Here is a 23,371-nt window from a genome sequence, read left to right as displayed (position 1 = left end):
AAAACCATATGTTCCGATTTCATGTATCCCATTACTTAAACAATCGCGAAATAGGAAATAACTTCGTTGAAATCACAAAGGGGAAACCCCAAATTATCTAAATACTCAGTGAGCGAATTGACAACACTGTTTGAGTCTATAATGTTGTGTATATGAGGCCGCAACACCACAATACTGTTTAAAATTATACTCATGAGGCTGCAAAAGTAAGAAATCGTAATGAGTTTATAATGATAACGGAACCAAAAAGACAAGTATATATTAATTTTCATCTTATCAAAATAGAAATTTGGGCATTAAGAATGTTTTGTCACTAGATTCAATATATTCGATAATTAAAATATTATATACACCTCTAAATAGGAGAGGCTGTACGGTTGCGGTATGGATTGAGTCCTTAAGAATAGTAGGATGTAAATATATATATATATATATATTTATATACAGGGTTGTTCATTTTATTCGTCTCAGTGACTGTACGGAAAACGACTTTATTTAAAAAAAATTCTTCATAGAAATATACAAAGCCATTAACACTACAATCTTAAAATAATATGAATTACACAGGGTGCTTCAAAAAAGAGTGGTATGTCAAAGATATATTTTTTATGGAACACCCTACACCTGATGAAATTTTTGAATTGCTCAATTTGAAACAATATGCTAGCTGCTAGCTAGACTATACCTAAGTACATGGTGTTTTAATTTATTTAAATTTTTAGAAAAATGTAAAATTTTAGAAAAAAATAAATATTTACGAATCTAAGAATCGGTGACAATTTTTTCTTGGATCTTCATAATAGACTATTTAGCATATTTAAACAGATGTGTATTGTAACAAAATTTATAATTACTTAGGTCCAGTTTCACCAAAAACAAATAAATAAATGAATGCTATTCGTGGAATAAAATGTATTAGATGTTTAAGTTTATATTTTGTTTCAATATAATTTTAATAATTTAAAGTGAAACTGGCGAATTTACTTTCTTCTAAATATTTACAGTCAGATTAACTTGCCAATTTACTCAAAGAGTAAGTATTTCTTTGATAAATAAATAAAATAAGTCTTATTTGACGTTAGTAAAATGGAGATATGTCAGTTTATAGGTCGAATAACTTTAATCATAGAATAAACTACTATTCGTCGTTGGTGAAACCGGCCATTAATCGTACATTTTTAGATTTAAAAACTAATTGGAAACAAAAACAAATTAAGAAAAAATGTATATGTATAGATTATAATTATTGATCTTCGTTAATTCTACACAGTTTATGTACAGATTTATTAATTTCTTAAACATTATCCCTAATTTTTTTAAACAAATCTTCTTCAACTTCACTTTTGTCATCTATAATAACTGTCAAAAAGTTGTAGCATCTTTTTTCGTCAGTATCATCTTTGCAATTTATGCAAAGCTCGGTACAATTGATTTATTTTAAGAAATTATGGATAATGTGGAAGAAATTGATGAACCTGTACAAAAACTGTGTAGAATTAACGAAGATCGTAAAGATCGTTAGATTCGTAAATACCTGTTTATTTTTTTTTTCTAAAACATTACATTTTTTTTAAATTGAAATAAATCAATACACCCTGTACTTAGGTATAGTCTAGCTTATTGTTTAAGGGCAAATTCAAAAATTTCATCAGGTGTAGGGTGTTCCATAAAAAATATGTCTTTGATATACCACTCTTTTTTGAAGAACCCTGTATAATTCATATTATTTTTAAATTGTAGTGTTAATGGCCCTGTACATTTCTATGAAGAATTTTTTTTAAATCAATTCGTTTTCCGTACAGACACCGAGACGAATAAAATGAACAACCCTGTATACATACTATAATTATCTTTTAATATTTATTCACAAATTTATAATATTTTATGAAAATATTTATCAAAATATATTAGTGTTAACGTTGTAAATGAATGTTGAATAAAAAAGTCCATTTTCCAGAATTTCCCGATTTTTCCGGTGAATGGAAATTAGCTAGTCGTTATTATTTCGTCCAGTTACCCCAATTTAAAAAAATGAAGGCTCTACGTTCTCTGGAAGCGGAGTTATTGTAAAATTTTTCAAGTGCTCCAATTTGAACTTTCAATACCAAAATCTCGAAGCGCGAAAGCGGACTCAGAGATCCTTCCCCCATCACACGGTCCCAGTTAAGTCAGCTCGAGTACCTTCATTTTAAAGGGTTATTACTAATTTTAAATAGAAGATATACTGTAGTTATTAATTGCAATGTAAAATATAGATGTCTATTATGATTTTTTGCAAATTTCGACTCTTAATATTTATAAACAATACAGATATGATTTTTCAAAAAAAAAGTATAACTTGGGTATTATTGGTCATAGAAAGTTAATTTTTAGTTTTTAATGTGTGTTTTTTTCCACTTTTCTGATTCAACTAATTATAATTATTTGTCGTGAAAAATAACAAAGTTATTCTAAATGTTTATAAGGAAAAAACTCGCTATTTATTAAACGACTTGTTTAAGAACATTTAAATAATAAATGTGTCATTTTTTTTTAATTTCTTAGTAGTATGAGTCTTTAAAAACTCATTTCACTTTGCTAAAAAGCTCTGAAAATACTCCTTGGGCAACAATAGATGTTTAAACATTCAATGTTTTGGATAAACAATTAACGTAACTCGTAAACTAACAAAACGATCTTCGTGATACTTTGCACTCTAATAAAGACACATAATATCCTCATAATTAAGGTACAATATGTTCCTTAGGGCATATTTAGTAAAAGTTATTAACATTTACAAAATATGGCAAAAAATGTGGTTTTTTGCAATTATCTCGGTTAATTATTTAACAATTTTAACTAATCAAAATTCAAATTAATCGTTTTTTTATGATACACAATTTTCATAATACAACTTTTGCTGTAAACATGATACAAAAAATGCTACAGGCAAAAAACAATATTTTCTGACTTTAGCCTTTGTTTATAAAAAACTGAGGTTGATTTGCGAGTACCTCTGTATGTATTTTTAATTAACTATGTCCCCCCTACGATTTAGCACCTTCAAATACCTGTATTGATTTTTACCCTGAAATCGCTCATTTTTATTTATCTGCCCTGGCGTATTAATTAAACAAAAATATTACCTATTTTTTAACTAATTTTGCAAAAATACCTTACCTGATCTCATATTAAACGGTCTGGGTGCCCACAATAAAGAAATTCCATTAGCTGTGTTATCTGTATACAACGGTGTTTCCTGCAAGAATGGTTGTACAAACTCTGGCAAAATATATTCTTCGTCGTCATCTGGTAGAGGTTCCAGACTTTTGACGGCATGCCTGTGAGATATGGGATTAATCAATGGATCGAAGTAAAAGGCCGGTAAATCCGGATCTTCTGTCTTGATGTATACAACATTTGGTGCGTGGTACCTATAAAATATGAGATAATTAAGAAAAAATCAAGTGTCTTCAAAAGCCTAATCATCAATGAAAAAGTATTTCATGTTTACTTAGAAAAAGAAAGTTTTGCTGGAACCAGATTCTTGAATAGTATCTTTAAAACTCAATGTCTATCCTTTGGGAGAATATATCGAGGGAAGAGGCATTATAGCCCGATCAAGGAACACAAAACTTTACAAAAACCTCAAAAAATTAAAGGAAGGATGAAAATTTGGGAATAGGTAGTTAAAATTGTCTATTATTATATAAGAAAAAGTTTACAATTATAAACCGTCTCCATTTTACAAAAATAGGGAAATAAGGGTTGGTTTTTCATTAAAAGTGCTGTATTTTAAAAATAATGAAATAATAAAAAAATGTAACAGTGAAAAATAAAATAGTCTATAGAGTGATTTAACCTTTAAGATTGGTCTTAAATTTTTTTTTAGATCTCGATTATTTTATGAAATATAGCCTATTTTTAATAAGGGTTGAAAACGAAAAATTTTTAAAACGGTCTTATTCGGTTAGTTTTGTATCAATTAATCTGAAAATTGGTGAACACACTCTTTACAGATCTATTAAGGGCTTAAGGTTAAGATTTTCCAAAAATTTTCAAAAAAAATTTACGGCCAGTGGAAAAATTTTGGAAATTTTTTGTTGAATTTTTGTAAAAAGAACTGAAAACTTTGGTTTTTCTTGTAAGTATGTACTTACCTAAACGAATTACATACGTGTGCACGTATCCTATATTATTTTCTTTTTGAATTAATTTAATAATTTGAAAAACTATAATTTTAAAGTACATACTTTTTTTTTAAGTTAATTATTTCAATATAAACATATAAAATGAAAATATATCAAAATTTTTAAAAAATATTTCTTTTACTAAATATTTATTAGGTTTTCTAAAGTTCATTTAAAAATTAAATTAACTTAATTAAAAATAAATGTACTATATTAAGAGGCTACATCAGCGCGTCAATATTTTTTTTTCGATAGTTCTCCGAACTTTCAACAGTGCTGCAACAGTGTGTCGGCAGTACTACAGTGTCAGTGACACTATACACTATACTATCAGAAACAAAGGCACAGTAATGTGATAACAATAATTATTATACTCATAGGCGCGCTAAATATTGCCATGTCAGTCAAGTTCGATTTCTTGTTATAGATAATCGTTTTTTAGTAATTCCATTGTGACACAAAATCTAGACATGGGATAAAAAAGTTTATTTGAAGAAACTGTATTTTTTTGTTCTTCTTAAAGTGGCATAGACTCGTTTTTATATTTAATTTAATTTTAGAGTAATTTTTACATACTAACATGTTTCTTAAATTGGGCTCTGTACCACAATTCTTTAGTATATTGCGAATATGTGTGCCAGATATGTCGACAGAATATTCAAAATTAAAGTTGCAATCTTGGAACGCGTTTTTCGCGAGCTGATGTTGCCTCCTAAGTTATAAAGGATTAAATAAGTATGAAGTACTAAAATGATAAAAGGTGCAATGAAAAATCGTTTATTGTATATCGAACTGGATCGTCACTGTTTACATTTAATTAATTAATCTAAATTATTCAAAGTTTATTTTCATCTTCGTCTGATGTAAAATTTGTGTCTGAATAAACTTCATTTATAATAGAATTAACTGTAAAATCATAATTTTGGGTCTCTTGGCAGCTACCATCTAGGGCCGGTTGTTCGAACGCTAATCAAAAATGATCATTATCAAATATTTAATTACTGTCACAACTGTCAATGTCAACTTTGATTGGGTTGCTAAAAACATAATTATTGCTTACAATGATGAAATTAGTTAATCAATTATGTTAATGATTGTTATGTTAGTTGATTAACTAATCTCATAATTATAATTAATTATGTTTTCAGCAACCCAATCAAAGTTGACATTGACAGTTGTGACAGTAATTAAATATTTGATAGTGATCATTGTTGATTAGCGTTCGAACAACCGGCCCTTAAACTATTATCATCTTAATCATCAGAAACTATAATGTCTTCCTTTTTATGATTTGTACAATTACCAGTTTGACAACTTCTGCATGCAGCATGAAAACGTTTCTCCTTTTTTAATACATATTTTTGTCTACATTCTAATTTCATCACAGTCCGAAAGCATCTTGTGTCTATCATCTTTTCTTTCTAAACTTACACTTTTTACTGTTTCAATTCCACGTTTGACAATTACAATTTTTTCGTTATCACATTCTAAATGTTTTTCACAAATAAAACAAGAATTATTATTATTTGTTTCACTGTTCGCACTCATTGTAAATATTTACACAATTATTTTATAACAAACAGATCACTTTCATTGATAATAAGTTATAAATTCAAAAACTTTGACAGCCGAAACCGATAACAAAACATTGCAGCGTGAAAATTGCTCCAATTTTTTAGGTTATGTTCATCTACTGTGTTTAGGAAGCGCGCCGTTTTCTCTTTTAAGCAACTTTTTCAACTGTGTTTACGTGCCCCATATATTTTTACCTTTGCAATAGGCCTGTTGTATATAAACGTAATATGTTATTCAAGCCTTTTTTAATATGTTCCCATATTTTCATTTAAAAAAATGCTTTCAGAAAAGAATGGCATCGATTTTATTAAAACATGACATTTTTTTGTAGTTGTTTTTAATAAGTGAGCCTTATTTTGTAGCGTTTAAAAAACCAGTGAAAATATGATCTTTAGATTTGTATAGATTTTACAATCCCTCTCTAAGAAGTCCAAATTTTTTTATTCAGTTTTTTACTTAAATTCAGATTGCAAGGAATTTTCTAAAACCGCACCTGTATACATCTACGAAGTATTGCGCAACATTTCAATGTGTTACAAGATTCCTGTTTATTTGAGACGCAAAAACAGAATTTGTAAGAAGTGCTGACAAAAGTACAGTTCTAATGCGTAGATGAACTTTCTAGAAGAAATGTTGAAAATCAATTTGATTGGTTTGTTTGAATTTGGTACAAAGATCGAAGCTCGTAATTGGCTCTGAAGAACGGAAGCCGGAAATTGCGTAGTGACAGGATCAAGGAATTTTGGCAGGAGACGGAGAAGAAAGCGGGCATTCTTACAATGGTAGTGAATCAGTAAACATCGATAGTCAGTAACCGGCTTTTTTGCGACGCAAAAAGAATTTCCAAGTAAATGGGATCTATCAAAGTTCTTCTGTGTTGTTGTTAAGTAGGTGTACCATCAGTTTGATGGTGTAGCAGTTCCTTTTTTGATGGTAAAAGTGTAATATACGCTTTGTAAAAATACTGCGTATGTATTTATGAAAGCCGGCATAGTACTAATATCGTAGTGATGAATTAAACCCAAGCCTCCCGTCTCCTGGATTAGAAAACCTATTTCCCGAGGTAAATAAGCAAATTTCTTTTGTTTTATGGTATTTTCATGGTATAATGGTATATGGTGCAATCAGTAATTTTCCATTGACATTTTCCCCTTCGAGTGACGTATGAACTACGTACGTGCTGTCAAGTGTCATGTCAAGTTTCACAATGGTGAATGGTTTTGAAATTTAAGGTATAGTGACTTTTAATAATTATAAAATTCTCAAACTAATAACGTTAATTTCTTTCAACATAAAAAAATAAATCTTTTTGGAACTTAAAATACAAAAATGAAAAAGTAAATTGTTGAACAGAACAAAGAATAATTTTGCTTCCATCATTAAAATATTATTGTAAAGACATAATTGTAAGTTAATGTTAAAATCCTTTTTGAAACCTTTTGAAATAGTTAAAAATAAAAGATTTACGGAATGATATTTGACAGGTGACATAGTTGTTGTTATTTTCAATAATTAAGTACTACGAGGAGTAGTCAGTAATTCTTTAATGTAAACATTGTTCCCTGAATGAATATAAATTTTTGTTTTAATGCAAATGCTATAATATATGTCATAATTAGGTCAGTCAGTCAGTTATACAAGTCATAATTAAGTCAGATATCAAATCCTCAATGCAATAATATTATTGTTTATCTTTTGGTGCACCATAACCTATGTTCAGAAAAGTAGATGTATTTTTTTACAGGTAATCTTTTATGTAATCTGAAAGTTTTGTTATCTCAAGGAATAATTTTTCAATAAATGCCATAACTGTGTATTTTGTCCTGTTTATTTACCGCTAACCTATTGGCAAAATTTTAACCACAAACTTTAAAAGCTTTTTAGAGTCAAATTTTAAGATGTTAGATGATCATAGAAAGTAAAACTCCTGGTAAGGCGCCCTAACAAAATATAGCCAGGATTTATATTTAACACCCCAGGATATCTGTAAGTACCCTTGTTTAAATTTTTGATAGTAGTAAATATTCCCTAATCCCTAACTTCTTCTTAACGAACTCACAACCTTAGCTCTCCAACCAAAACACGAGCCGCCGTAGCAAAGTAGTTTTTAGAAATATCCCCTAGTTTTCTCGACCCTTTTGTATTTAAGCAGTATCTAAATTTTCCAAGCTTTTATCTTCCCCCTTATTTCTAAGCCCTACAAAATGTCGCCCTAGAACGTGGGGCCGATTCATTTTTCTGCCTCTTTCAGTGTCCAGTTGTGCGCTACAAAATAGCACCCTCAGACGTGAGGCCAGTCTCTTTTCACCCCCCAGTCATATCGTTAAGTTGTTCCCAAGCAGTTTACATTTTTTTAGTTAGTCCCAACTGTTTTTCAACTTAATTTCCTCTCCTTGCCCCAGATTTGAGACCGATTCTACTATCACAACCAGTATCGCAACATAGTTTAGCCCAAGAGCCCCTACATTTTTTTAACGTTACGAAGTGGTATAAAATTTTCAATCGGATGTGTAAATATGTACTCATTGTAGTGTATTAACATTGTTTTTATGTATGTACTTATAGTAGATGTTAATACAGTACCCATGGTGAAAGCAATATTTAAATTTTTTTTTAAAAAAAGTATTGATTGTATAGACAAGTAGTCTATATAAGTAGCGTTGAACATTCCAATGTTGAAACTATTGATAAAGTATAACATTTTAGTTGTATTTGTGCATTTATTCATAATTGATTAACAATTTTTTACAGAATAACTTGTTTTTGTGATTTTTTTGTTCGTCATTTGAGTATATGTGTATAGTCTGTGTAGTTTCCGTTTGAGTTTTTAGTCCCAATGTTGTCTAGTTGTCCCATTATTTTTTTCTCAACTAATCTAGCTTTGTCAGTGTCATAAAGATACCAAAGGTTAGTTGGAGTCTGCCTGTGAAGTAGTTTGAGTGTATCTGTGAAGTAAAGTAGTTAGTCAGTCCAATTACTATTTGTCTTTCCCTTCTTGTACCAGAATAGATCACAAGTGTAATACTCGTGATAAAGGAAGTGTGCTTAGTTGTCTAGGAACACTCCCATTAGTTATCGGAACAAGAACCGTTGTTGGTGTTATCCCGTGTAAGCTCATTCGAGAAGCAAGTTTCAATATTGTTTGTGTTTGTCTATCCCTGTTTTGTCTGAAAATATTTGAGTCTGTTGTTTCCTGTTTGTTTTGTGTACCCTTGTGTTATTCCCTGTTAGTCCGTGTCAGTGGTGGAGTGTGAATTTTTTGACGAATAGTTTATTGACCCCTCTTTTGTTTATTGAGTGATTGCAGACCAAGAGCAGAAGTTGCAACAAAGTCAGTGAGGTTAGGATCTGGCTGCGTGAGAGTGCAAGTGAGGTTTGTGTTCGTTTGATAAATAGAAACGGTTTTTTGTCCGAAAGTCATACTTTCTACTATTCCCTTTGGTCTTTCCCCTGTGTGTTGCTTTCACCCCAGTTTTAAAAATGAAGTCTACCCAAGTTAATGATCTGAAAACCGATGAGTTATCTTATGAACTTTTCATAAGAGGTTTTAATGTCCAAAATAAGACTGTTGAAGAAAAACGTAAGTTGTTGAGAGGTCAGTTAAGTAAAGAGACCATCTCATCTTCCATTGATTTGACTAAAAATGTAGTCGATCCTGATCAAGAGTTGCCTACAATCCAGTCAATATTAGCAGATTTGCAAAGTATTGCGCGGGCAATGAGTGCACAGTCATCAAAGGCTGACTTTGCTCGTTTCAAAACAAGGTCCAGTCATCTGGATTTCAGATTGGAAAATTTCCCTGATAATGTAGAAGAAGCTATAAAAGAAGTTATTGACAACTATAAGATGGATTTATTGATGTTGACTGGAGATGTCTTAGAAAAGGAAGAGACATCTGACAATGTGTCCGTCCCATCGACTAGTGGTACAACTTCAGTCCCCGTTGCCCCTATTAGTTCAGTTTCAGCCCCTATTATACAAATTTCAACTCCTGTTAGAGTTTCTGATTTAAATATCAAATTTAATGGTGAGAGTAAAGCCCTTCCCACATTTTTAGAAAAAGTAAGAGATTCTGCTAGATCCAGAAATATTTCTGATGATGTCCTGTTTAGATCAGCTTTTGAGTTATTCGACGGAAACGCTGCTATTTGGTATAGGAGTGTTGGAAATACAGTTAACAGTTGGAATGAGTTGGTAACCCTTCTCAAAACTGCTTTCCTACCCCCAGATTATAATGATAATCTCCTTGATGAAATTAAAGGTCGAAAACAAAAAAAGTCTGAGTCAATCACTATTTATTCCGCAATCATGGAGAATCTCTTTAAACGTTTAGAAGAGTACCCGTCTGAAGCCCAACGAGTAAAGATTTTAAGAAAAAATATTTTGGTGGATTATATTCCACTCGTAGCCCTTCAAGATTTTCCCACTGTCGAAATGTTAGTCATAACTGTTAAACGTTTGGAGCAAAATGTTTTGCCCCTGCTTCAAACTACAAAAGGTCTTGCTGGTATTTCATTAGAGGATTCAGAAAAACCCCAAGAGAAGTTTCAGGTACTTGATAAACAAGACAAGCCTGATAACCCCAAAGGAGACAAACGAGAAAAGCAAGATCGTCCCTTTAAGAAATCCAAGTCTACGCAGAGAAATGAGAGACCCAATCCTCCAGTAGATACTGATGAAAGACATCAGTCTTCTTCTTCTTATCCACCAGAAAGACATCAGTCTTCTTCTTCTTATCCACCCCACAGAAATCAGTCTTCTTATCCACCTCCGTTGATGCAATCCCCTCCCTATCGACCGTATGGAAATCAGTCTTCTTCTTATCAACCTCATTCAATGCAACCCCCTCCACAACCCTACCAAACACATGACAACCCTAGAAAAATTATTTTTTGTTTTACTTGTGGTAAGCCCAACCACATTTCTCGCAATTGTACAAACAGAGAAATGTCTTGTTCTCGTTGTGGTAATAAAGGAGTGAGAACGTCCTCCTGTATGTGTCAAAAAAACTAGGTAGTGTGCAGCCAGTCGGCAGTTGCACTCCATATAGAGTTAAGCCCGACAAATTCCCCCAAAACATACTTAACCCTCTTTTTGAAAAGAAAGGTTGTGACAGTCGTCCTCATGTTAGTATTTCTATCTTTTCTAAAAACTTTGTCGCCCTCTTAGACAGTGGTTGCACCACATCCGTAGTAGGTGCCGCTGGAGTTAAATTTTTGGATTCCCAAGGAATTAAATATAATTCTACTCCCTGTAAACACGTCTGCTTAGCAGATGGTTCTCAAAAATCAGTTGTTGGTACTATTGATCTTCCAATTGAGGCTGATGGTGTTTCCCAAGTAGTGAAATTTCTTTCCCATAGTTTTATTTTGGGAAGTAACTTTATGCATAAATTTTCAGTGTTGTTGAATTTTAGAGATGGAACATGGCATTCTTCTCAAAAGGAAGAGAAAACAGAAACTTTGTATTCTGTAGACTCATTTTCTCCCACTGAAAAAAATTTAGTAGATTCCACAGTCGCTTCTTTTGAGGAAATTTCTAGTTCCAAGTACATTGGAAGAACCAATAAAATTGAAATGGTTATTGACACTGGTGATGCAAAGCCATTTAAGAAAAGACAATATCCTTTATCCCCTTATATGAACAAAATACTACATGAAGAGTTAGATGAAATGTTACGATTAGGAGTAATCGAACCAGCCCAATCCCCATGGTCAAGTCCTGTATTATTAGTAAAGAAAAAGTCAGGTGAATATAGGTTCTGTTTTGATGGTCGTTCATTGAATGAAGTCACTGTTCATGATACTTATCCTTTACCCCAAATAGACAGAATTCTTTCGTTGCTTAGAGGAGCTAAATGCATTAGCTCCATTGATTTAAGAAAAGCCTTTTGGCAAATCCCGCTGCATCCTGACTCTAGGAAAAAGACAGCCTTTAATGTTTCTGGTAGAGGTTCCTTTCAATTCACTTCTGTTCCTTTTGGTTTGTGTAATAGTGCACAGATTCAACAAAGACTTGTTGATGCTATCTTTGGCCCTGAATTTGAACCCTATATATTCTGTTATTTAGATGATATCATAGTGTGTACCCCATCTTTTGAAGAACATATCCGATTGTTGAAAATTATAAGAGATAAACTGAAAGAAGCAAACTTGACCATTAACATCGATAAGTGTGATTTTTTTAAATCTGAATTGAAGTATCTTGGTTATGTAGTTGGTAACAATTCCCTTAAAGCAGATCCTGAAAAAATCTTAGCTATGGTTAATTATCCCAGGCCATCTAATTCTACTGAAATTAAAAGATTTATAGGTATGTGTTCCTGGTATCGTCGTTTCATTAGAGATTTTTCCAGTTTAGCCTCCCCTATTAATGACCTCCTTAAAGGTCATAGAAAGAAAAAACAACCAGTAGTTTGGACTAGTGAAGCTGAAAAAGCTTTTTTGAAAATTAAAGAACTCCTAATTTCTGCCCCTATCTTAGCCCAACCCAATTTCGAACTTCCCTTTGTTGTGCAATGTGATGCATCTGACACTGGTCTTGGTGGTGTCTTGACTCAAACTATTGATGGTGAAGAAAAAGTTATAGCTTATGCAAGTAGGTCCCTTTCCCGAGCTGAAAGAAATTATTCAGTTACAGAGCGAGAATGTCTCGCAGTGATCTTCGCTATCGAGAAATTTCGAGGTTATATTGAAGGAGTTAAGTTTTCGGTCATTACTGACCACCATTCACTTCTCTGGTTGAATAAACTGTCCAATCCTACAGGCAAATTAGCCAGGTGGGCTATGCGCCTAAGACAACATACTTTCGATTTGATTCATAGAAAAGGAACATCCCATTTAGTCCCTGATGCTTTATCTCGAGCTCATACCAATGATACACCCAAAGATGCCCAAAAAGTTGATTATCTAGAAATAGATCTTGACAGAATAGACCCTTGGTTCGATGATTTAAGATCAAAGATACTCCGTTCCCCTGGTGATTTTCCACAATAGAAAGTGGAAAATGATTTCATTTACAAGTATGCCCCATCCCCCAATTCTTTCAAGACTAATGATATTGAATGGAAAATTTTAGTTCCCAAACCCCAAAGATTAGAAGTAATGCAATCTTGTCATGAGCCACCTACGTGTGCTCACTTTGGATTCTATAAAACTTTGTCCCGTATTCAAGAAAGGTACTATTGGCCCAAAATGCGTTGTGATGTGCTTAAGTTTGTCAGATCATGTAAAGTTTGTGGTGCTCAGAAAACACCAAATCATGCTCCTTTAGGTAGAATGGGTAAGCAGAGAGAAGCCCAATTCCCCTGGCAAATAGTTGCCATTGATCTGATAGGTCCCTTTGTTCGTTCTAAAAAAGGTTATACATGGTTATTAGTGGTTGCTGATTGGTTTAGTAAATATACCTTAGTCCATCCTTTGAGGAAGGCTACGGCTAAGAGTATTACTGAATTTTTGGAAGATAATGTCTTCCTGATGTTTGGTGTTCCCCAGTATGTGATTTGTGATAATGCCTCAAATCTGAACAACCCTCTTCTAATTAATCTCTGTAGTAGGTATAATGTTCAGAAAGTATGGTTTAGCCCCGTGTATGCACCACAATGTAATTTTGTGGAGAGAAATAATAAAACCATTGGAACAGCAATCCGTATGTATATAAAAGACCACGTAGACTGGGACAAGAATTTAGCAAAGATCAGACAAGCTATTAATACCGCAAAGCACGAAGTAACTGGATACACCCCAGCTTTCCTTAATTATGGCCGTCATGTTCCCCTGAGTGGAAACTACTATGGTGTTGATCAAAACGATCAACGGAAGCAAGATCTAGAAATTATTCCTGGTAACCGTGATATGTATGCTTCAGAAGTAAGAGGATTAAGTCAAGTCTTCGAAAAGGTCAGGGCTAATCTTCGAAAAGGATATGAACGTAACGCTAGAAGTTACAACTTACGAAGAAGAGAAGTCCAATTCCAAGTAGGAGATAGAGTATGGAAAAGGAATAAAGTCCTGTCTAATGCTGCTAACAAGTTTATGTCTAAACTAGCACCGAGGTACATTGAAGCTACAGTCCGTGAAAAGTTGTCACCAGTGGTGTATCGTCTCTCTGATTTAAATGGTTCTGATCTTGGTAAATGGCATGTTAAAGACTTAAAACCTTTTGTATCTGATGGAGATAATATGTCATCCCCTTAGTCCTGATCCCCTATTCCATGTTCCCCCTGTATTGTTCTTCAGTTCCCTTAGTCTTGATAAGAAGTTGATATTCTCTTTGATTTTGGTATGTCGTCTTTTGGTCCCTGTTGTTGTCGTATACCCCCTTGTATGAATTTGTTGTGATTTGGCCCTTGTTGTTGTTGTATCCCCCTTTGTTAGTCTTCTTTTATTTTAGTATAGTTGTTGAAGTGAGTATATTCCCTGTGAGACGTTTAACATAAAGTTACCGATCTCGACTTGAGACAAATGTTAAGATTACGTTGTCTCATTGAGGTATTTAGAATGGAGATTCTAAATCCTCATTTTTGCTGAACCGTTGCCAACAAAATTCCCTGAAACTCGCTAGGCGTTTAGTGGAGTTTAGGCAGATGCCTATCTGCTGAGCCTAGAGCTCAAATGATTTTTTTTAGTTCTCGAAAACCGCTCGCGGTTAGGCAACGAGGTGACAAGGCTGTGCCTGCCCTGATATTTCACTTGTGTTACTGTTGTGGATGTCAGCGAGGTCCACACAGGGCACAATGTTAGCTTCTTCCCCAAGGCACAGAAACTCTTGTCACCTACAGTTCATTTTAGAGTCATTACACATTTCAGTCTACTCGACTTTAAAGAGTCTGGCGATCGATGGTACGCTAGCCCAATCCCTAACGTTTGTTTGTTTAATTTAATCCTCACTAGCCATCATCTAAAAAAAAAAATTTTGATGTGATTGTTTAGCCTCACTCAAGGAGTCATGGTTGATTTTTGTTTGGTTTATCGAAAACTGGATAGCTATCCGAGCTTTCTCTTTTCGGAGGAGGCTGTGTAGCGTTTAAAAAACCAGTGAAAATATGATCTTTAGATTTGTATAGATTTTACAATCCCTCTCTAAGAAGTCCAAATTTTTTTATTCAGTTTTTTACTTAAATTCAGATTGCAAGGAATTTTCTAAAACCGCACCTGTATACATCTACGAAGTATTGCGCAACATTTCAATGTGTTACAAGATTCCTGTTTATTTGAGACGCAAAAACAGAATTTGTAAGAAGTGCTGACAAAAGTACAGTTCTAATGCGTAGATGAACTTTCTAGAAGAAATGTTGAAAATCAATTTGATTGGTTTGTTTGAATTTGGTACAAAGATCGAAGCTCGTAATTGGCTCTGAAGAACGGAAGCCGGAAATTGCGTAGTGACAGGATCAAGGAATTTTGGCAGGAGACGGAGAAGAAAGCGGGCATTCTTACAATGGTAGTGAATCAGTAAACATCGATAGTCAGTAACCGGCTTTTTTGCGACGCAAAAAGAATTTCCAAGTAAATGGGATCTATCAAAGTTCTTCTGTGTTGTTGTTAAGTAGGTGTACCATCAGTTTGATGGTGTAGCAGTTCCTTTTTTGATGGTAAAAGTGTAATATACGCTTTGTAAAAATACTGCGTATGTATTTATGAAGGCCGGCATAGTACTAATATCGTAGTGATGAATTAAACCCAAGCCTCCCGTCTCCTGGATTAGAAAACCTATTTCCCGAGGTAAATAAGCAAATTTCTTTTGTTTTATGGTATTTTCATGGTATAATGGTATATGGTGCAATCAGTAATTTTCCATTGACATTTTCCCCTTCGAGTGACGTATGAACTACGTACGTGCTGTCAAGTGTCATGTCAAGTTTCACAATGGTGAATGGTTTTGAAATTTAAGGTATAGTGACTTTTAATAATTATAAAATTCTCAAACTAATAACGTTAATTTCTTTCAACATAAAAAAATAAATCTTTTTGGAACTTAAAATACAAAAATGAAAAAGTAAATTGTTGAACAGAACAAAGAATAATTTTGCTTCCATCATTAAAATATTATTGTAAAGACATAATTGTAAGTTAATGTTAAAATCCTTTTTGAAACCTTTTGAAATAGTTAAAAATAAAAGATTTACGGAATGATATTTGACAGGTGACATAGTTGTTGTTATTTTCAATAATTAAGTACTACGAGGAGTAGTCAGTAATTCTTTAATGTAAACATTGTTCCCTGAATGAATATAAATTTTTGTTTTAATGCAAATGCTATAATATATGTCATAATTAGGTCAGTCAGTCAGTTATACAAGTCATAATTAAGTCAGATATCAAATCCTCAATGCAATAATATTATTGTTTATCTTTTGGTGCACCATAACCTATGTTCAGAAAAGTAGATGTATTTTTTTACAGGTAATCTTTTATGTAATCTGAAAGTTTTGTTATCTCAAGGAATAATTTTTCAATAAATGCCATAACTGTGTATTTTGTCCTGTTTATTTACCGCTAACCTATTGGCAAAATTTTAACCACAAACTTTAAAAGCTTTTTAGAGTCAAATTTTAAGATGTTAGATGATCATAGAAAGTAAAACTCCTGGTAAGGCGCCCTAACAAAATATAGCCAGGATTTATATTTAACACCCCAGGATATCTGTAAGTACCCTTGTTTAAATTTTTGATAGTAGTAAATATTCCCTAATCCCTAACTTCTTCTTAACGAACTCACAACCTTAGCTCTCCAACCAAAACACGAGCCGCCGTAGCAAAGTAGTTTTTAGAAATATCCCCTAGTTTTCTCGACCCTTTTGTATTTAAGCAGTATCTAAATTTTCCAAGCTTTTATCTTCCCCCTTATTTCTAAGCCCTACAATTTAAAAAGTATTCTATGCATAAGAAAAATAGATACCGCTTTCGAAAGAGTACATTTTCAAGTACCTACAAGCATATTTTTAAAGTTTTTTATGAATTTTCAACAAAGATATTATTGATTGAATTCTTGAAAATTGACTTAAAATAAAAATCAAAAAAATATCCATTTTTTATCGCCATACAAATTTTTATCCTTTAAAGTAACGTTGTGCAATTTTAAATCCAAATGTTAATTAGCCATCTTAAAATGTAAATCTAAAAGGAATTTTAATTTAAAGGATTAAGTAAATTTTTGTGACAAAAAATATGTGTTGCTCTCAAAACTTGTATTAGTATATTTTAAAACATATTTTTCTAAATTATACAATTTCTAGTTCACAATGAAAATATTATCACGTTAAAATTGATATTTTTCTAAAGGTATTGTGTTTTTTTCGTACATTTTAATGTTCGATAAATGCCCCAAATTATCGATTTAAAAGTTAGTTAGTTTTAAAACGTGACATTTTTGTTGCGCGCGCAATTCAAATAAGCGCCCTTGTTAAGTACTTTAAAAAGGGCTATAGGTTAGAAAAGAATCAAGATGCAAACAAAGTTTTTAGTCAAAATGTTAGGATAAAAGTACCTTGATGATTTTTAAATAAAATTTTTTGTTATTATTGCCTTATTTTCCGAAATACAGCACTTTTAATGAAAAACCAACCCTTATTTCCCTATTTTTGTAAAATGGAGAGGGTGTAGAATTGTAAACTTTTTTTTATAAAATAATAAACAATTTCAACTACCTGTTCCTAAATTTTCATCCTTCCTTTATTTTTTTTGAGGTCAGATTGTTCTTTGATCGGGCTATTACTGGCTGAAAAATGTAAGAGATTGGACAGGTCTTATAGCCCGATCCAAGAACAATCTGACCCCAAAAAAAATAAAGGAAGGATGAAAATTTGGGAATAGGTAGTTGAAATTGTCTATTATTATATAAGAAAAAGTTTACAATTCTACATCCCCTCCATTTTTGAAAAATATGGAGGGAATACCCCCCTCTCGAAGGTGAAAATATACATTCAAAATAAGTTGGAATTGGATAAAATGACTGATTCTAAGCAACTTTTGTTCTATAGTGTTTTTTCCCTAAGTCAATACTTTCCGAGTTATTTGCAAGTGAATATGTTCATTTTTAACACAAAAAACATGTTTTTGGACGGTTTCTCGGAGATAACTCAAAAAGTAAGTATCTCAGCGAAAAAATATTCTTAGCAAAAATATAGCTTATAAAAAACTGAAAAAAATGGTGTATGCTTGAGGTCTGTAGACTGGTGATGTTGATTATAGTTACTTTCGAGTATTCGTTACAAATCGTTACTTTTGTATAAAGTAATCATTTACAGTATTCGTTACTTTGATTACAATTATTACTTTTGTTACTTTTGTATTTGAGTACCAGTAATCATATCAAGAATCGTATTTCTCAGTAGGTAGGTATTTTGTATAAAGTAATCATTTACAGTATTCGTTATTTTGATTACTATTATTACTTTTGTTACTTTTGTATTTGAATACCGGTAATCATATCGAGAATCGTATTTCTCAGTAGGTAGGTATTTTGTATAGGTACTCCGATATAATAACGACCTTCACGAAGTAATCAGTGTAATCAAAGGAGATATATGTAATAGTCGTTAGTCGCTCTGATACGATTGGTACGAAGTAATCAGAGTAATCAAAGTAATCAAAGTAGATAGAATAGTCGTTACTCGCTCTACAGTAAAACCTGTGTTAACGGCCACCTGTCAAAACCGGCCACCTGAACTAGCCGGCCAGTTTCAAAGTTCCCCAAACCAAAATTTGTGGACTACAAAACCTGGTATTAGCGGCCACCTTTTTATATCGGCCTATAGTTCTGTCATTTTTAGTGACCGTTATTGACAGGTTTTACTGTAATACGATTGGTATGAAGTAACGAAATAATCAGAGTAATCAAAGTAGATACAATAGTCGTTACTAGCTCTGATACGATTGGTACGAAGTAACGAAGTAATCAGAGTAATCAAAGTAACGATTTGCCTCTCTGTATAGTAATCGTTACTTTCGGTATTTGTAAGTAACAAGTACTTTGTAACGAATAGTTACTTTTTCAACATCACTACTGTAGACTCAGTAGAAACAGAGTTGTAGGTAATGAAAAGTAGGTTCTTCATCAAATTCCTAATCGAATATTTCAATGTGAAATAGCCCACAAACGGGGCACTTTCCGGAGAAAATTTATTTCAACTTTTTTAAAGTGTTTAAAAAAAGGGTTATTTTTGTTTAAAAAAAAACTTCTAACATTAAAAATAAGTGAGTTACACTCAAAATATTGTTGGTCCCTTTTATTTTTTAGTAAAAAAATCGCGAAAATCACCCCCTAATTAGCATCACAAATAAATTTTATCATTATCACTTCACAAGTAACTTTGCGTACTATGTATTATTTATATGATCTGAAGTTTCATCGGTTCAAAATGCTTATTTTTGAAAAGCTGTAGTTAAAATGGCTTGAACGAGTAACTAATCACGAGTTTAGGCAAATTTTGAACAGCCATAGCATAACCAATTTTTGTCTAACAAGAAAACAAAAAAAGAAAAAATATTCAGAAAAGCAAAACGTACATTTTATTACTCTTTACGATTTTTGGTATTACTAATAATTTTTAAGTTAATTCCATAAACAATTCCATTTTTATTAAAAATTAAAAAAAATGTTTTATTTTAAACCCAATTTTTTTCAAAAATGAGCACTTTGAACCAATGAAACTTATAGATAATATAAACAATACATAAGTAAAGTAACTTGTGAAGCGGTAACGATTAATTTTATTTGGGAAGCTAATTAGGGGGTGATTTTCGCGATTTTTGTACCAAAAAATAAAAGGGACCAGCAATATTTTGAGCGTAACTCACTTATTTTTAATGTTAGAAGTTTAAAAAAAAAACAAAAATAAACCTTTTTTAAACACTTTAAAAATGGTATAATGAATTTTCCCCGAAAAGTGCTCTGTTTTTGGTTATTTCACATTGAAATATTCGATTTGGAATTTGACGAAGAAGAACCTACTTTTCATTAGCTACAACTCTGCTTCTACTGGGTCTGCAGACCTCACACGTACACCATTTTTTTTTTAATTTTTTTATAAGCTATATTTTTACTGAGAATATTTTTTTTGCTAGAATACTTACTTTTAGAGTAATCTGCGAAAAACCGTCCAAAAACATGTTTTTTTGTTAAAAATGAACATATTCACTCGCAAATAACTCGAAAAATATTGACTTTTTTGTGTTCCCTGATCGGACTATTAATAAACATCCAATACTAAGAACATTAAGTATGAACATAAAATCAGTAAACGAACTGTTTAATAAATGCTTACATGTGGGTACTATTCCAAAAGTCTGGAACCATGCAGTGATAGTCATGTTACACAAAAAAGGTGATATTACTAAATTAGAAAATTATAGACCCATCAGCATCTTGACAAATATGTAGAAATTCTTTATGAAAATCTTAACGAAGCGACTAACATCTAAACTTGATTTCTATCAGCCCAAAGAACAGGCAGGCTTCCGGCAGGATATGGCCATGGCACCAATGACCATTTGCATACCATAAAGCTATGAATTGAAAAATGTGGTCATCCAAGAAGACAAAACAAAGGTGTGACTGCAAATTAACCACACAGGTTCCCAGTCTGGGAACAACAGATCAAAGACAGAATACTAACACTGAAACATCTATCCCACTCACTACCTTTTCCATCAACCAACTAGACTTTGACTTAAACTCTTAATCAGAATCGGTCATTGATACTTAAAGATTTGCACTGTTGGGTAGATAATCAATTCAACGACTACTGTCATCACATTAAGTACTATATAAAAATAGACAGTTTCGTTTAGTTATGTAACGGTTTCATAACATTAAGTACTATTTTATGTTTATTTTGCATTTATAATTTATGATATTATGTCTAATTTCACTTTATTCTACTGTTTTTCGTGTGGCAATATGTTTAATATCAAATATTAAACAATGGATCTATCGCCCCGTGTATATTAACGCAATATTATTATTGTACGCTGGCATGTGTGGCCTATAATTTTATTTATTTTCCACATGATTCCTGATGTTAAACTATAACAATTCTTTTTTCTTTAATATTTGTAATTAGGCGTGAAGCGTGGAGCTTGGCCTACTCGTAGAAACTCATTTATAAAACATGAAACAGATAATAGAGAGAGTAGTCATTATGTATTAGCAGAGCTGGGCCGGGTACTGATAAATTGTACTCGGGTACAGGGTACCGGGTACTTTTCATATTAAAGGAACGAGTACAGAGTACCAAGTACATTGCTCCAGAAAAGTACTCAGAATACAATACTCAAAGTACAATTACCCGAATTTCTCGGGTACTTATTTCGAGTACATTCGAATGTAAAACCCGAAAAAAGGTAAGAAGGTAATAATTATCTCTAAACATATTTATGAGTCATGAAAACATAAAATAACATACAATTCCAACTGAAATCAAAAATAAAAATTTTTAAAATTAATCATCGATTAGTAATCAGTATAACACCACTCACACTCACTGATTATTTTTATTGGCTTTTAAGATAACTCAGTTTTCAAAGCTTTCATCAGTTAGAGCATTTCTTCGAGGGCTATTAATTATTGTAGCATAAGAGACTAGGCGTTCTGTAGGTGCAGAAGAAGGCAAGCATGCATTATATCTACATAGAGCCTGGATTATATGCACTAAAAAATGGTTAAAATATGCATGCAATATGAACTTAAAAAGTAACCAAATATGCTTCTATTACAATATGCAATATGCATTTATATAATATGCAATTTAGAAAAAATATTTTGCAATTTCCAATGCTTGAGATTTGGCCAGAAATAAAATTATTGTATAACTTAAGAGTGTTTTTATTTCAAAAAATACAAGATCCTTTGTAAAAGGTATATTTAAAATACCCCAATAAGGGTTGCATCACAAAACAAAACGTTTTCGGATTAATAAGTAATCCATCATCAGTGTTAAGCCCTAAAATAGTAAGTATAACCTAATTAATAATAGAAAATGTGATAAAAGTTGACTAAGGTTAAGAATTGACATAGGCCATACTTACAATAGCATGCATGCGTGAGCCACCAAAAAGTTATGGGTGAAAACCCTTTGAAAGTTGTAAGATGTTAAATGATACTACATATTATTATGACTGTACCTTAGAGTCTTGAGAGAGACTGCTTTCCCCAGAGACTTGACCATTAAACCCATCTATGCTTCCCTACCGTATCATCATGAACGTCTTTCCGGTGATATCAGATACCTTCTTAAAAGAGCAGTTGATAACACTCACATTTCTTTTAAAGTATCAAATAATCTAGTACAGTGTCTTACCAATTCTAAAGACCCTATTAACTATATGAATCGTAGTGGAGTCTATAGATTACAATGCTCCAATTGTGATGCTACATATATAGGTAGAACTTGTAGATCACTAGCTTCTCGTTCCTTAGAACATACTAAAAGAGAGAACACTTCAACTTTCTCACAACATCTCATACAAAATAAACATACTCTCAACATCCCAGAAGACGTCTCATTGTTACATAACATCTCTCAAAAAAACTTCCTAAGATTGGACCTGTATGAGGACTTAGAAATAGTTAAAGAGAAGCAGAAAAGTCCTAATTGTGTTAATCGCCATGTTTCTTTTAATCGAGATTTTCAACCCCTACACCGACAACTTTTTTCATAACACATATCATCTATATACTCTCATCTTATGTTTATCATCAGACTTTCACTATCATCCAACCTATTTTATGTCTATACAAATTTTCTATACCCAACATCCTACTTCAAACTCTCAATACATTTTATTTACATTTTATCATTCCATATTCTTATTTTTCAAATAAAACCATTACTTGTAGAAATCTTGGAGGTGTCACCAGGAAAGTGTACCAATAAGTTTTCAATTTAAAAATCTTTTAGTAATATTTTTAATATTTTCAATATTAATAATTTACTATTAGGATTGAAAACTACTTCGTCTTATTTTTCACTTCTACAGTAATTTAGACAGACTTCTACATTATTCGTTTTATTTATTACATTGTTTATCTCCACATCCTCCCACCCTGATCCTACACCCTTCTTCATTATTCATCCATTCGTTTTGGGTCGGTCTGTGGTTGAGTCTCTTGTGGGTTATCAGTCTTATCAAGTGTTTTTAGTCTCATTCCCTTTCGCACATAACTACAAAATTTCTTCAGCCAAACGAAATATACCATCACTTTGTAATTTTTCAAGTTCATCTGTACTCAACAACTTAGATCAAATTATCAGTCACCAAAACACTCACACCTTAATCATTATCTTAGAATTGTACATTTTGTACATATTAAACAAATTCTGATATCCTAGACGCATTGCGTAATAGGCCTTTCAAAAAAATTCTAAGTATATCACCATTATGAGATTAATGTGTTGCTGACTGCATAACTCGTAGTACCTATTTATCAATTATTGACATATTCATATGTTTAATCGTCAAATATTACACAACTTTAACTATATAATTTTATATAATTTTAACACAAATATATGGATACTTGATAATGTTTTATTTTAACATCGACATAAACTTTAAATTTCATTGGCTGAAGTAACAAAATAGTTCATAACGTTGCATTGACAATCTAATCTGTCACTGACATATT

General features: G+C 32.2%; 1 protein-coding gene across 1 annotated transcript in view; it reads right to left on the bottom strand.

Moving 5' to 3' along the window:
• The window catches only part of LOC126889947 (pre-mRNA-processing-splicing factor 8), a 194,841-nt gene that overhangs the window by 137,699 nt on the left and 33,771 nt on the right, over positions 1-23,371 (bottom strand). The window contains exon 7 of the mRNA XM_050658702.1: positions 3,160-3,413. Coding sequence (XP_050514659.1) covers positions 3,160-3,413 — 254 coding nt within the window. The remainder of the gene's footprint in view (positions 1-3,159; positions 3,414-23,371) is intronic.

Source organism: Diabrotica virgifera, chromosome 8 (assembly GCF_917563875.1).
Source record: "Diabrotica virgifera virgifera chromosome 8, PGI_DIABVI_V3a".
In the NCBI taxonomy this organism is placed as follows: domain Eukaryota; kingdom Metazoa; phylum Arthropoda; class Insecta; order Coleoptera; family Chrysomelidae; genus Diabrotica; species Diabrotica virgifera.
The sequence above is the reverse complement of the archived record's forward strand: the minus strand, read 5'-3'. Positions and strand labels throughout refer to the sequence as shown.